This window comes from Magallana gigas, chromosome 8 (genome assembly GCF_963853765.1).
Source record: "Magallana gigas chromosome 8, xbMagGiga1.1, whole genome shotgun sequence".
NCBI classification, from domain to species: domain Eukaryota; kingdom Metazoa; phylum Mollusca; class Bivalvia; order Ostreida; family Ostreidae; genus Magallana; species Magallana gigas.
Window position 1 is genome coordinate 30,397,036 of NC_088860.1, and position 13,540 is coordinate 30,410,575.

At 33.9% G+C, this 13,540-nt stretch overlaps 2 protein-coding genes across 2 annotated transcripts; one reads left to right on the plus strand and one right to left on the minus strand.

The window, feature by feature from the left end:
* Positions 1 to 1,676: 1,676 nt before the first annotated feature.
* Positions 1,677 to 10,454, minus strand: LOC105332253 (protein FRA10AC1 homolog). Its single transcript, XM_011434789.4, has 13 exons — positions 10,309 to 10,454; positions 9,324 to 9,382; positions 8,800 to 8,886; positions 8,573 to 8,618; positions 8,345 to 8,421; positions 8,102 to 8,179; positions 7,769 to 7,853; positions 4,595 to 4,640; positions 4,255 to 4,368; positions 3,211 to 3,253; positions 2,308 to 2,408; positions 1,964 to 2,069; positions 1,677 to 1,740 (listed from the first exon to the last, which is right to left on the minus strand). Exons 1-13 carry the CDS (start codon positions 10,342 to 10,344, stop codon positions 1,698 to 1,700), a joined length of 921 nt encoding a protein of 306 aa, XP_011433091.3. The 5' UTR covers positions 10,345 to 10,454; the 3' UTR covers positions 1,677 to 1,697.
* A 15-nt stretch (positions 10,455 to 10,469) lies between these two features.
* LOC105328567 (exosome complex component CSL4) lies at positions 10,470 to 13,515 on the plus strand. The gene is made up of 8 exons (XM_034474020.2): positions 10,470 to 10,614; positions 12,037 to 12,158; positions 12,291 to 12,362; positions 12,592 to 12,680; positions 12,900 to 12,933; positions 13,056 to 13,106; positions 13,210 to 13,291; positions 13,379 to 13,515. The coding sequence occupies exons 1-8, from the start codon at positions 10,587 to 10,589 to the stop codon at positions 13,492 to 13,494; spliced, it is 594 nt and encodes a 197-aa protein (XP_034329911.2). The 5' UTR covers positions 10,470 to 10,586; the 3' UTR covers positions 13,495 to 13,515.
* Positions 13,516 to 13,540: the final 25 nt, after the last annotated feature.

A 13,540-nucleotide genomic window follows, 5' to 3' on the forward strand; every position in this document is an offset into this window, starting at 1 on the left:
AAACTTTCGATCAGTGATTTTATTTTTAAAATGTCTGGTGTAATTGAAGGGTTATGGTTTCAGTACAAGGAATTCAACCTGGCAGCCTAGCAGCCAACGAAATAAAATTTGATTGGGAATGAGAGGGAATGAAAATGTATTGGTAGTATACGTGCATTGTACCTGACTTAAAATCTTGCATTTTGAAATGGTAATAATGAATACTATAAAGGAAATGTTTGTGTTTAAGCTTCCTGTTATAAATCATGATACTGATGACCTCATCTAGCATGAACTGCCTTAATATGGTGTTGGCCTCTTCATAAGACAGAAGGATGCAAAGAAACATGTCAATGAAGGGAGACTAGCTTGAATAGTTCCTGGCTACTGATAGAGAATTAATGTTGGGGTTTTGTAGCATTTGTTAAAAAGGATCTTGCCATGAACCTTGTTTCTGGGCTTGTGAAGGTGGCTCACTACACTGTAAAATATTTTCTCAAATCAGCAGAAAATTACTTGATTATGATAGATATCATAATGGATAAGAAGTATTTAAGTCCAATAGGCAAAAAAATTTGCAATTTTGGATAAAAAATTACATTTTCAAAAATTTAATTCAGTTAACATAAACAATAGCTCAAGGCAGATTTGAACTCATGATCTACGGTTCAGAAGCCCAATACTTTAACCACTGAGCTACAATGATATACAACCTAACCGAACGATATAAAAAGTTTAACAAAACATTTAAATCGCCATCTTGTGACATAGCTTCTTAAAAGTGTAGTGAGGTACCTTAAAGCTGAAAACTACTTGTTAAGCCTTATTAGGGCCCTTCTTTGTAGGCACCCTACAGTAATCAGTCCATCTGTTCTTCCATTTGTCCATCCAAGATCGCTTGTCCGGAGCATATCTTCTTTCCACTTGGTCCAATCTGGCTCATACTTCACACACAGCATGCCTTTGGGTAAAGAATGTGCAGTGACCCTGAACCATGTTTCTAGGTTGAAGCTAAAGGTCATAGCAGAATTATATGAAAAATCCTCGCCCAGAGCAAATCTTTTTTATCCCTTTGGTCCAATCTGGCTCACAGAGTGCCTATGATCAAAGGGTTTACAGTTATCTTAAATGATGTTTGTAGGTCAAGTGTCATGGTAGTGTTGGATCACACTAAATTATTTTTAAGAGCACGTATATTCTAGCTCTCCACTTGGCCCTATTTGGCTCCTACTTCACATTAACAGAGCTTTTTGGATTAAGATGTGCAGTGACTTGAAAATTTGAACCAAGTCAATGTGAAGGTCATAGTGGATCTCTTAATAATCGGTTTTAGACTGTAGATTATTTCCCATTAGCTTAATCTTGCTCAGGTTGAAAAAAATGCTTGTATGTTTTTTTATAAGTTATAGGTCAAGGTCAAAGAAAAATTCTCTGAAATGCTTTTCATCCTATTGTCCATTATTTCAGTGGGGACTTTAAAGATGGTCACCATCTCAATGTTGTCTAGATTGTTATCCTTTGCCTCTATCCCTACAACTCTCTATATATAAGCCTCTTGCCTTTAAACTGTTTAAAGTATTTTAAATCTGTTGTTTATGTCCTTTTGCATCATCAATCATGATAATTAATGTGTCCACAAACTGGAACTGTACAGATTACTTCTACTACTGTAGTTTCCAGCAGAAAAAGATAATATACAAATTGCATTAATATTTTAATCATAAAAACATATCTTCAAAATAATCTTCAAATTCTTCATCCCTAAAAAAAAAGAAGATAAAATGAACTTAAATAATTAGTATACAAAAGCCAGATGTACATGTATACTTAAAAATATTCATAAGTTAATTCATAATGAAATTTCTTTTGAAAATAAAATAAAAACATATAAAACTTGAAAAGTTCTGAACACAAACATTATTTACATAACTTGATCCCATTCAATACTGCAATAATGAAGTGTGAATAGTTTATCACAAATTACCTTGATTTCTCTTCTGAGACTTTGGCTGGACCACTCCAAATGGATTTCTCATCTTCATTAGAGGTCTCTTTTTGTTTACTTGAAGAAGCTTCTGGATTGTCTTCATCTAAAATGAATTCTGTAAAATTATATTATACAATATGATTATTACTCCTTATATGCTTTACAATATCAAATAGATTGTATTTGTGTACAAGTTAAACAATTTGCAAAATGTAATCTTTTGAATTTGTAACAACTGTTGGATTGAAATGCAAAGTACACATATTTATTGTATCTGTTCAGGAACAAGCTACTTAACCATTTTTGTAAAGAGCATGTAAATTCAGCACCATGCAGTGTACCTGTATCTGGTGTGGGGCTTTCGTGGCGAGATTTGTGTTTCTTGTTCTTGGATTCACTTCGTTTGTCCCTCTTCCTTTGTTTTGGAAGAATTTCTTTCTTTCTAAAAATGCATGTAGAAAACTCATACAATGTTTTATATGAAAACCAAAAATTTTGGTGGTTTTTTTTTTTAAAGATTCAGTTCCCTATTCTTTAAAATGATTTTTTTTTTTCATTTTAATAATTAGGCTTTTGAATGAAGTAGCCATACAATTATTGTTTGGATAAATGAGTAGATTTTTTAATAGTCTAGCTGTCTTGTATAGTTACATGTAGATCTGGGCTGCGTTCAAGATAGTGGCTGCTACGTACACTCTAGCTTTTAAGTCAGACACAGTACCATCAGACCCAACCTAACACCAGAGTAAACCCCAATTAAACCCGGGTTTACTTTGGGTTTACTTTTTGAAAAGTTGGGTCCACTTGGGGTTTACTTTGGGTTTACTCGGGGTTTACTCAAGAATTGCTTTTGGGGTCAACTGTTCGCACTGAGGTGTGAAGCAGACCTGTAATTTATCTTACCATCTAACTGCTTGTAATTTCTGCCCCTTGTATACTCCGAATACACATGTAGTGTCTGCTTTCAGGGGTATACTTCTGATCGGGGTTTACTCTCTGTGTCCATTTTGGGTTTACTCTGGGTCCACTCTAGTAAATCCGGAGTAAACCAAGGGTTTAGTTGGGGTTTACTTTCTTGTTAGGTTGGGTCTGATCAGTACTGTACATGTATATAAGTCCTGTTGAATGCACTGAATGAATTAATGCTGTTAATGCTAAACTAGCATATTGTTCACAGAGCTAGGTAGCTGCCACAATCAAGCATGCAGCCCTGTACACATTCAATTGTGCAATCATTAACTTACTTGTGGTGGTAGTTTAATCTGTATGAACAATCTGGACACAGTCCTAAATAAACAGCAAGTACATGTCAATCATTCTCCAGTAAGTAAGGTACAGTAAAACACGGTCATAGCGAACACTCTTATAACGAATTGACGCTTACAGCGAAGTGAATTTCATTCCCAAAGACTCTATTTCATGTTTTAAACTTGACTGATAAAACGAATTACGCTTATAACGAAGATAATTTGCCCGTCGCTGGGACTTCGTTATAAGCGTGTTTTACTTGTACATATATTTGTTTTACATTTGCATCTCTTGCTCCATATTTCTATAATAAGTCATGAAAGAACTATATATGATAAGAGTTAAATTTGGCCCCCATAATTCACCATTTTTTAAAGTGTTATGGGTACAATAAAATGTTATGCTATAATTTAGAAGAGTTGATATAAAATATATTTTTCACATATTTGTTTGATTAATTTGCACTCACATGCAGTATATGACGTCAGAAGTGACGCTATTATATAATTTTATCAAAATCAGACGAAAATTGACATTTTTCTCATCTTTTTACGAATGGGAAATATAGAGCGCATGCTCGAACCAGGACAAATTTTTTGTCACTTATTAGGCTTGGCTAAATATATCTCTGATTAAAACATTTTGTTGGTTCAAGCATGCGCTTTATGTTTCCTGAAAGAAAAACTGCTTGAAAACAAGCTCTTTTATACTAAAATGCAAAAATGGCGGGAAAAGGTTGTCTTTACAATGCCGTATTTCTAAATTGTGGGCACTTGAATCAAAATGAACATTAGATAAAAACATTACATATATATCTGTACAAAAAAAACAAAGAATTACAGTGAAATAATGATATTCCTTTTAGGGGGCCATTTTAGGCCCATACCATATATAGTCCTTTAATGGTGAAAATCTTTAAGAACATTGAACTTGCCCAAAATATTAAATCTGAACTCGTATAAATACAGTATATGAACAATTTCAACAATGTTGAACAATTCATTCCTGTAATTCAAAACCAGTATAAATCTATAACTTACTTAATTTAACAAGTGCGTTTTTCTTTTCGCCGCCTTCAACATATGCAAAATTAACCTCCCAACTTCGCAGTCCATTCTTTTCATCACATTTTCTGTTTCCACAACTAAAATGACCTACATGTGAAAACAATTCAAAGATGATGCTTTAAAATACATTTATGATAAATACCCTTTTTTAAAAATCACAATTTTTTTTAACAAATGGAAAATTGGCTTGCAACATAAACAAGTATCATCATCATTACTTAAATGTGTCAAATAATATGGTCAAAATATAAAAAGAATTCTGCTTCTATCAATTAAATTGTACAATTAGAGAGTATGTTCACAATGTTTTTACCTTTCCCTTCAACAACTTCTTTTTCAATTCTCCACCTCATGGCAACCTGAAAAGTAGATTACAGTGTATTGAGATCCAAGAAAATACAATTAGAATTTAACTTAATTGACATCTCTGCTTTAGTTAAACTTAATTCTGCTATGACTTTGATATAGAACATGACTCAAGGTTACTGCACATCCTTTACCTGCAGGCAGTCTTTTAATAAAGTCTGAGCAAGAGAGGGCAAAATAGAAAGAAAACACTGTCCAGACGAATTTTTTTTCAAAGATCTGCTTTGAACCTAATTACTGACCAAAACAATTAGTTAAAGTTCACTACACATCCATTTCCTACAAGAAGTATGAACAAGTTTAGGCCAAGGGTAGAGCATATATGGTACAATCGCTGATTTTTCAAAGGTTTAAAGGGACATGGTCACAATTTTGGTCAAAAATTATTTTTTCTATTTTATTGTATACAATGCTTCAGTAAGGCATTTTTGATAAGCAACCAAATTTGGGTATCATTTTTTGGGTCATGAGCAAGTTACAGAGCATACAATTCTTTGCTATGTAAACAAAGCTTTTGTTTACATTTTGAACGTTGAAGTGAAAATTCCAGTTCTAGAACTAAGATTAATGTGTTAAACATTATGAACTGTTTATTTATGCTTATAAATTGAATAAGAAGATAGAAACAAGAGGCCCATGGGCCACATCGCTCACCTGAGGAACAATAGGTATAATAAAATCAGCTTAAGGGAGTCATAATTAATACAAACTATCTGGTCAATGTACAATAATACATGTAGATCCTGTATAAATAAAATCCATTTTTCCTCTGGATATTCTTATGTTTATAATTATTAGTCCCTTTTCTAACAGGATGATTTTATAGTCATATCATATGTTGAGTATTGCAGTTCTCAACAAGATCCTTAACAATAGTTTATATATGGGATATAAAGCTACATCAAACTCTGAACCTTCTTGTAAAGCCAAAGAATTGTCCTGGGGCCAAAGTCTTGACAATTATAAAGAATCATCTGGCTGATAAGTTTCTGAGAAGAAGATTTTTAAAGATTTACTCTATATATTCCTATGTTTAATTTCAACCCCCCATTGTGGCCCCATCCTACCCCCGGGGGTCATGATTTTCACAACTTTGTATCTACACTACCTGAGGATGCTTCCACACAAGTTTCAGCTTTCCTGATCTTATGGTTCATGAGAAGAAGATTTTTAAAAATTTACTCTGTATATTCCTATGTAAAAGTTCGACCCCCCATTGTGGCCCCATCCTATCGCCGGCGGTCATGATTTTCACAACTTTGAATTTACACTACCAGAGGATGCTTTCACACAAGTGTCAGCTTTCCTGGCTGATTAGTTTCTGAGAAGAAGATTTTTAAAGATTTACTCTATATATTCCTATGTTAAACTTCAACCCCCCATTGTGGCCCCACCCTACCCCCGGGGGTCATGATTTTCACAAATTTGAATCTACATTACCTGAGGATGCTTCCACACAAGTGTCAGCTTTCCTGGCTGATTAGTTTCTGAGAAGAAGATTTTTAAAGATTTACTCTATATATTCCTATGTTAAACTTCAACCCCCCATTGTGGCCCCACCCTACCCCGGGGGTCATGATTTTCACAAATTTGAATCTACATTACCTGGGGATGCTGTCACACAAGTTTCAGCTTTTCTGGCTGATTAGTTTCTGAGAAGAAGATTTTTAAAGATTTACTTTATATATTCCTATGTTAAACTTCAACCCCCCATTTTGGCCCCACCCTACCCCCGGGGGTCATGATTTTCACAACTTTGAATCTACATTACCTAAGGATGCTTCCACACAAGTGTCAGCTTTCCTGGCTGATTAGTTTCTGAGAAGAAGATTTTTAAAGATTTACTCTATATATTCCTATGTTAAACTTCAACCCCCCATTGTGGCCCCACCCTACCCCGGGGGTCATGATTTTCACAAATTTGAATCTACATTACCTGAGGATGCTTCCACACAAGTGTCAGCTTTCCTGGCTGATTAGTTACCGAGAAGAAGATTTTTAAAGATTTACTCTATATATTCCTATGTTAAACTTCGACCCCCCATTGTGGCCCCACCCTACCCTCGGGGGTCATGATTTTCACAACTTTGAATCTACATTACCTGAGGATGCTTCCACACAAGTGTCAGCTTTCCTGGCTGATTAGTTTCTGAGAAGAAGATTTTTAAAGATTTACTCTATATATTCCTATGTTAAACTTCGACCCCCCATTGTGGCCCCACCCTACCCCCGGGGGTCATGATTTTCACAACACCTGAGGATGCTTTTACATAAGTTTCAGCTTTCCTGGTCTTATGGTTCATGAGAAGAAGATTTTTGAAAATTTCTCGAAAATTTTCATAAATTCCTAATTATCTCCCTTTGCAAAAGGGCGTGATCCTTAATTTTCACAACTTTGAATCCCCTTAGGCTAAGGATGCTTTGTGTCAAGTTTGGTTAAAATTGGCCCAGTGGTTCTTGAAAAGATGGTGAAAATGTGAAAAGTTTACAGACAGACGGACAGACGGACGGACGGACAGACAGACGGACGACAGACAAAATGTGATCAGAATAGCTCACTTGAGCTTTCAGCTCGGTGAGCTAAAAACAGTTTGAAAAAGATTTTTACTGGTATATAGAACCTATGTAAACAAAAACAGGGCACGAGCCTTGTTTACATGACAAAGAAATGTGGGCCCTGTATCTTGCTTATAATTTTACGATTGACTCTAAAATTTTGGTTGATCATTACAAATGCATTCCTAAAGCATTGTAAATATTAAAAACAGAACATAAAATTTGACCAAAATCGTGACCATGCTCCTTTAAGGTCATGCATTGAACACTTTTTACCCTATGGCACTCTGTAGGGAAAGTACAAGTCAGATTGGGCATATAGGGAACAGCTAGAAAATATGCTCCATACAGTGATGTTGGACGGACTGATCGACGGAAGAACAGATTGTCACCAAAGGGCATTTGCAGAGCAAGTATCATTTCCATATAAGGTATGTACATTGACACTTTATAGTACATATAGTTTTACTATCAATTAAAGTTTGTTTCTGTTTTTTTACATCTTTTTCTAGTTATATGTGTCCTTTCACTTGTTTGTGTGTAGCCGAATACACTGTACTTGTACCTTGTTTTCCTTGTACCTGCTGAGATCTGTGATGCAGTATTCTTTGAATAACTTGTCATAGTATTTCTTTGCCAACCTTTTCTCCCTGAAATATGTATAAAACATAGCTGAGACTTGATTACACTTTCCCATCCAGGAAATGTCAACAGTTTTAACTGATTTTTTCTGCTTTAAGAATGAAACTTTGATTTTTTTTCTCATGCCTATTTTATACACTATTTGTCCCTTTAATTAACTTGTTATTCAGAAATTGTAAAACATAAAAAAATTATGCAAATGAGTTTTAGAAAATTTCTAAAACACATGCAATGTTGATTATGTCCCCTGACTCACCAAGTGTCGGCTTCTTCATCGTCCCACAGAAATTTATGGTTTTCTTTGATCACGTCCAAGTCAGTTTTGTCTTTCGAACTGCATGTATATAAAAAAAGAATATCATTTCCTTCGTTATGCAGACGTTGAATTATATATATATCTCATGTTACCTAAGTAACCCATACAACAATCTTATAGTCATAATATTTTCATATACATTTATTAATTAATCTAAAGATCTGTACATCTACCGTACATTACCTATCTCTTTTGAAGAATTTTTCTGATCCTCCATAATACTGGATGTAGTCATTGACATACTTCTTATGTCGTGTGTACTAGTCAAACTAAGGAAATTGAATGTCAGCAAACAAATGATACCATTAAAACATCATCTTACCCTATCTTTGACATGCATAAGGGTCAGCAGTTTAATAACATTGAATATGAAATGTTATGATTATATAAAGCAGGAGAAGAAAAGGATACTGCATCCATGCTAAGAATTTGCATTCTATGAATTTTGCCTTCTTCCCTGAAATGGAAAATTAAATTGTGGATGGATGGAACATCTTATTATATTATTATCAAAAGCATTCAAATGCCAATTTGTTTACAAATCAAATATTGTGTATTCATTTCTAATATATGTCATCTCTGAATATAACCACTTAAATTTTTTTTCAAGACAAAAGGTAGCTTATAAAAGCCCTTACCTGCCATACTCGTCCTCAAGTTCCCGTTTGTTTACGACTTTTTCTGTAGTTTTTGTTTGCTGTGGAATCAGGTCATACCTTGTGGATCTGCAAAGTAAACATGAAAATGCATCAAACATATATATATAGCTGCAGAACTGAACCTCTACAGGAAATTTTGGATAGACAGACAGTAGAGCTACAGTTCAATCCATACCAAAAACTATATTTTATTAGTCACGTACAGTGCACAAAAACTTGCACATGGGTTCTGACTTACATGTATTAATCTTTCATAGTATACCAAAAAATTTCTGAGACATTTTTACTTTACATGTCATTAATTTAATTGCCTCTGAATATCTTTTAAACACCCTCACCAGCCCTTAACATGATACCGTGGTTTGCTTACAGGTAAAAATGCCAGTCCATCAAGTTGAACCTGAATTTCCCATAGAGGTACAATTATGCTGCTACAAAATTTATTGTGAATTGCTTATTCAATGTTTTAAAGATAAAAGTAACTTAAAAAGCATCATTCCTACCTTTTATCCCTCTCTGCATCGGAATCAAAGTCTGAAGAATACCCTCCACCTGTGTGGATCTTTAGAAGTAAAATGACCCAAAAAAAATATATCATGAAAGTTAACCTATCAAAATTAAAGAAACTGGTGCAAGTTTCTAAAAAAAATTTATTTGTGTTATTCCTATTAAATGCCAATTAAAATCTAGTTTTTGTATGACAGTTTCACAGGTTCCAGAACTGTTTCCAATTTTCCTGAAACTATATTACTGTAAACGTATCATATTTGGCGTGTACAATATTTAGCGGAAAATAGTTTTTGAACAAGTTGGCGTGGATTGGAATTAGCGTATTCCTGAATGTGATTATTCTTATACAAATATGCATGGCATTAAGCGATGTACCTGACTTAATAGAAGCCGCATTCTGCCAAAAACGCTAAATAGAATACACAGCCAAATGTAATATGTTTACAGTATATTCAAACATGTGCAGTCATAAATACAGGGTTATCACAATCTGTGAATGAAAAAAATTGCATACTGTATAACTATTATAATCATGACATGGTTCGTCTATCATACCTATACATGTACCTATACACGTATCAACACATGTATGTCTATAATATCCTTGATGGATGTTTCTTTCTATTTTTCTTTTCATCAATAAGTTCATCAGAAAAAATGTTTGCTCGAGCAGTCTGAGTTTGCAATTTTTAAGACAGAACAAAAATGAAAGTACTTTTATTTCATTTACATAGATACCGTGCATATTTATGAGCAAAGACCCACGCATCTGTGGACAAAACAGTACCATGCAAGTGTAACTTCTAAATGGATTGTGACAATTACCAGATTACAGTAGTCTAAGATTATTGTCATCATTCGTGTGTGATAAAATGCCGTATGATTTAAATGCCAACAATACGAAAACGTTTGGAATCGATGTCAAATTTTAAAAAATCATGAAATCGTTAAGAATCTCTTGGAATGTTGTAACCATACCCGTGAGAAGTCTACGCTCTCTTGTTCCTCTGACATGTTTACAAAGGAAGTGCTTTGGGTCTAACTCATTAAATTTGATATGTTAGTACAAATTGTCCGAAACTTTTTATTTATGACAACAATCCCTTAAATATATCAAACTGATAAAAATGTACATAAAGGTATTTTCCTACACATAAAATTTGGGTTTTAACTCCATAATAAGGTCGGGAAAATTGGGTAATTCGTCATTCGTTTGCCTGTACCCCCTGTATGCAGACGAGTTCATTCATTTAAAGATGGCTGCGCCCACAATTTGTGTTCCAGGTAAAGAAGCAATACTTCATGTCAACTTAATTTTGATATGTATACGAAATAATGTTCTAGTTATCTCATAGATAATTGATTGTTTGAAAAGAATCATTTGAAGGCAAATATTTGATTATTGATGAATCCACCAGATTCATGATGTTTTTTTCTGTTCATGGGCATGGGGCCTAGAGTATTGCTTGTATGTCAAACCCGACTTGAAGGGACAGGGTCTGCTGCACAGAGTTTATAAAGAATACAAAAACATAAAATAAGGGTTTACAAAGTACTGTTTTCAAAAATACCTTTTTTCCCAAACTATACATTCATCCACTAGCATGAAAAAAAGTTCAGAAACGCCTCCTCTATTCCTTCAGTTTTTAACACACAACCAAAAATTAAAAAAAAGGATTTAATTTGCATTGCAAACAACATAAAAAGTACCCTTATGATAAGGTTGAAAAATTGTGCGAGGTTTCCTGAGTATTTTCGAATGGAGATAAGATGAAAACATTTCACATTTCCATAAGAAATCTTGGATTTTCCCCTTATGTCGTTTTCCATTGTACTCCTGAGACAGGTATCTGATGTGTATTCTTGTTGAAATTTGTCAAAAACAGTAACAGTGACAGGAACAGTAACCTGAGACAGACTGTATCCTGGTGTGATTTGTTCCGTATACTCTCACACTAAACGCTTCCCCTAATGATTTTCAACAACTTTAAAAACTCTACCATTTTCAACCTTAGACACAGCATCGAAATTCCTGCCTCGGGAAAGAACTTGGGATGTTGATCTTTGAGTGCAAAGTTCCTTTAAAAGGGGGGGGGGGAGGGGGGGTATGCAGTCATACTGGTTCAATTGCCAGCTCCAGATAGCTTAGTTTAGTTGGGAGAGCACCAGACTAGAAATACTAGAAATTCAGAAGGCATGAGTTCAAATCCTAGTCTGCTCATTCATTAATTCTCCCATACAGTTCATGTACATATACCGGTACATGTACATAAATATTATATATGATGCTATCATTAATAAAGGTTGACTGCATATTTTACATATTAAAGTGACTGGATAAAACCTGGACTAAATACATGTAGATATATACATTGTATAGCCTACTGTAAATCAAATTTGTTTCACAATGTACTAGCTAGTTATAAAGCATTTCACAACAACTTTGTCTTATCTAATAATGGAAAAACATTTGAGGACTTGTAAGTTGTTTCTGGCAAGAAATCCCAGTATGATAACTTCATAATTTTACAAGATTTATCAGATGTAAATGAATAAAAGTTCAAACACCCCATGATGAGACTCACCCGGTAGATCTGCGTATGTAGACTAATGTACATTTTCCATTCAGTAAATACCCATGTATCAGTAATGGTACACATGTAATGGGAAAGTGAAATGTGTTACACTGTACCTTTGCGTTGATAGGTCAGAGGATATGCCGCTTGGAGGAGACTTGTAAAGGAGGAAATGGAACTTACCCTAGAAATGGCTACATCTACTCAAGTCTAGCAGGGTATTTACATACTTCTGAAGGTGAAGGTGGAAAGGTAATTGCCATAGTACTATTTTGTACGTCAAGTACTATTTTTACGTGTCAATAGCTTCAATTATAGTGACTATGCTTTTTATAGTTTACAAGTTATAATAATTGTTCATGTTTTGGTTTTTTTAAATTCCAGTCCCTTATTGAAGTGAAAACACAGGAGGAGCAGAATGTTGTACCCTCAGTGGATGCCATAGTAACAACAAGGGTATTAATTTTGTGAGATTTTAAACTCATATGTAGAGAACAAAATGCAATATTGTCAAGAGAGTTATTTACTGACTTTATCAAAGCAAAGAAACAAAAAGAGAGAGAAAAAAATTAATACATGTACAATTTTCAGTTGATAATCCAATAATCTAGCAGAAAATACATGCATCAGTATTTGATTAATATAACAGCACATAAATTATGACTGCTTGCTTTATCCTTTTTAGATAACAAATGTCAACCCTAGATTCTGCAAATGTTTAATTCTAAGTGTAGGAAAGATTCCACTGAGAGAGCCATTTCGAGGTCAAATAAGGTTGGTAGAAGTGGTCCCAAACAATTGCATTAACAAGTTACCACCTAAAAATATATAAATAATTTTTCAAGCTATTATCATTATTTTTTTTTTAATGTACAATTTTAAAATTGTTTTAAAATTCAATCAAATTTGAATGTTATCACTTATTTTTTATTTTCCAAGAAGTTGGAATAGGCTAAAAGGGGCATAAATATCCATGTTTCTTTATATTTTTAGGAAAGAAGATGTTCGAGCAACAGAAAAAGACAAAGTATTTTTCTCAATATTATCACACATCCTAACATCCAGTATTACTATATAATGATATTTTAAGTTTTTTACAATACAAAGTACTGATACTCATAGCGATTCACTTTTTTCTCTGCATTCCAGGTTGAAATGTACAAGTGTTTTAGACCTGGAGATATTGTTGTCGCAAAAGTTGTATCCTTTTAATTTAAATCATAGAAAATCGAGTTCTGTATCAAAAAACTTTACAAGTTCCATGCATCTATATTTTATAAAAACATTCCTCAATTTATGATAGCTTTCACTTGGAGATGCCCATTCTTATATACTCAGTACAGCAGAAAATGAACTAGGAGTTGTCATAGCAACAAGTGAAGCAGGTGAGTTTTAGAACAAAGTTTTCAGCGTTATGTTGCTTGTATCTTTATCGATGAAATACTGTTTCTAACCGTTTTCTTTTATTTAAGGTGCTACATTGGAGCCCATCAGTTGGTGCAAGATGAAATGCCCCAAAACAATGGCAGAGGAATTTAGAAAAGTAGCCAAAGTACAGCCAAAATATGTACAATACGCAGGAACGTAATAAAAGTTATAAAAATAAAAAGTGTTCTGTCGGGTCAAACTATACC

Coding starts and splice junctions, on each gene's coding strand:
- LOC105332253 (XM_011434789.4), bottom strand. CDS start 10,344: ATGTCAGAGGAACAAGAGAGCGTAGACTTCTCACGG. Junction 2,409..3,210: donor AGATTAAACTACCACCACAA/GTAAGTTAATGA, acceptor ATGCATTTTTAG/AAAGAAAGAAATTCTTCCAA. Junction 1,741..1,963: donor GTCTCAGAAGAGAAATCAAG/GTAATTTGTGAT, acceptor CTTTTTTTTTAG/GGATGAAGAATTTGAAGATT.
- LOC105328567 (XM_034474020.2), top strand. CDS start 10,587: ATGGCTGCGCCCACAATTTGTGTTCCAG. Junction 10,615..12,036: donor GCCCACAATTTGTGTTCCAG/GTAAAGAAGCAA, acceptor TTGCGTTGATAG/GTCAGAGGATATGCCGCTTG. Junction 12,681..12,899: donor CCATTTCGAGGTCAAATAAG/GTTGGTAGAAGT, acceptor TTATATTTTTAG/GAAAGAAGATGTTCGAGCAA.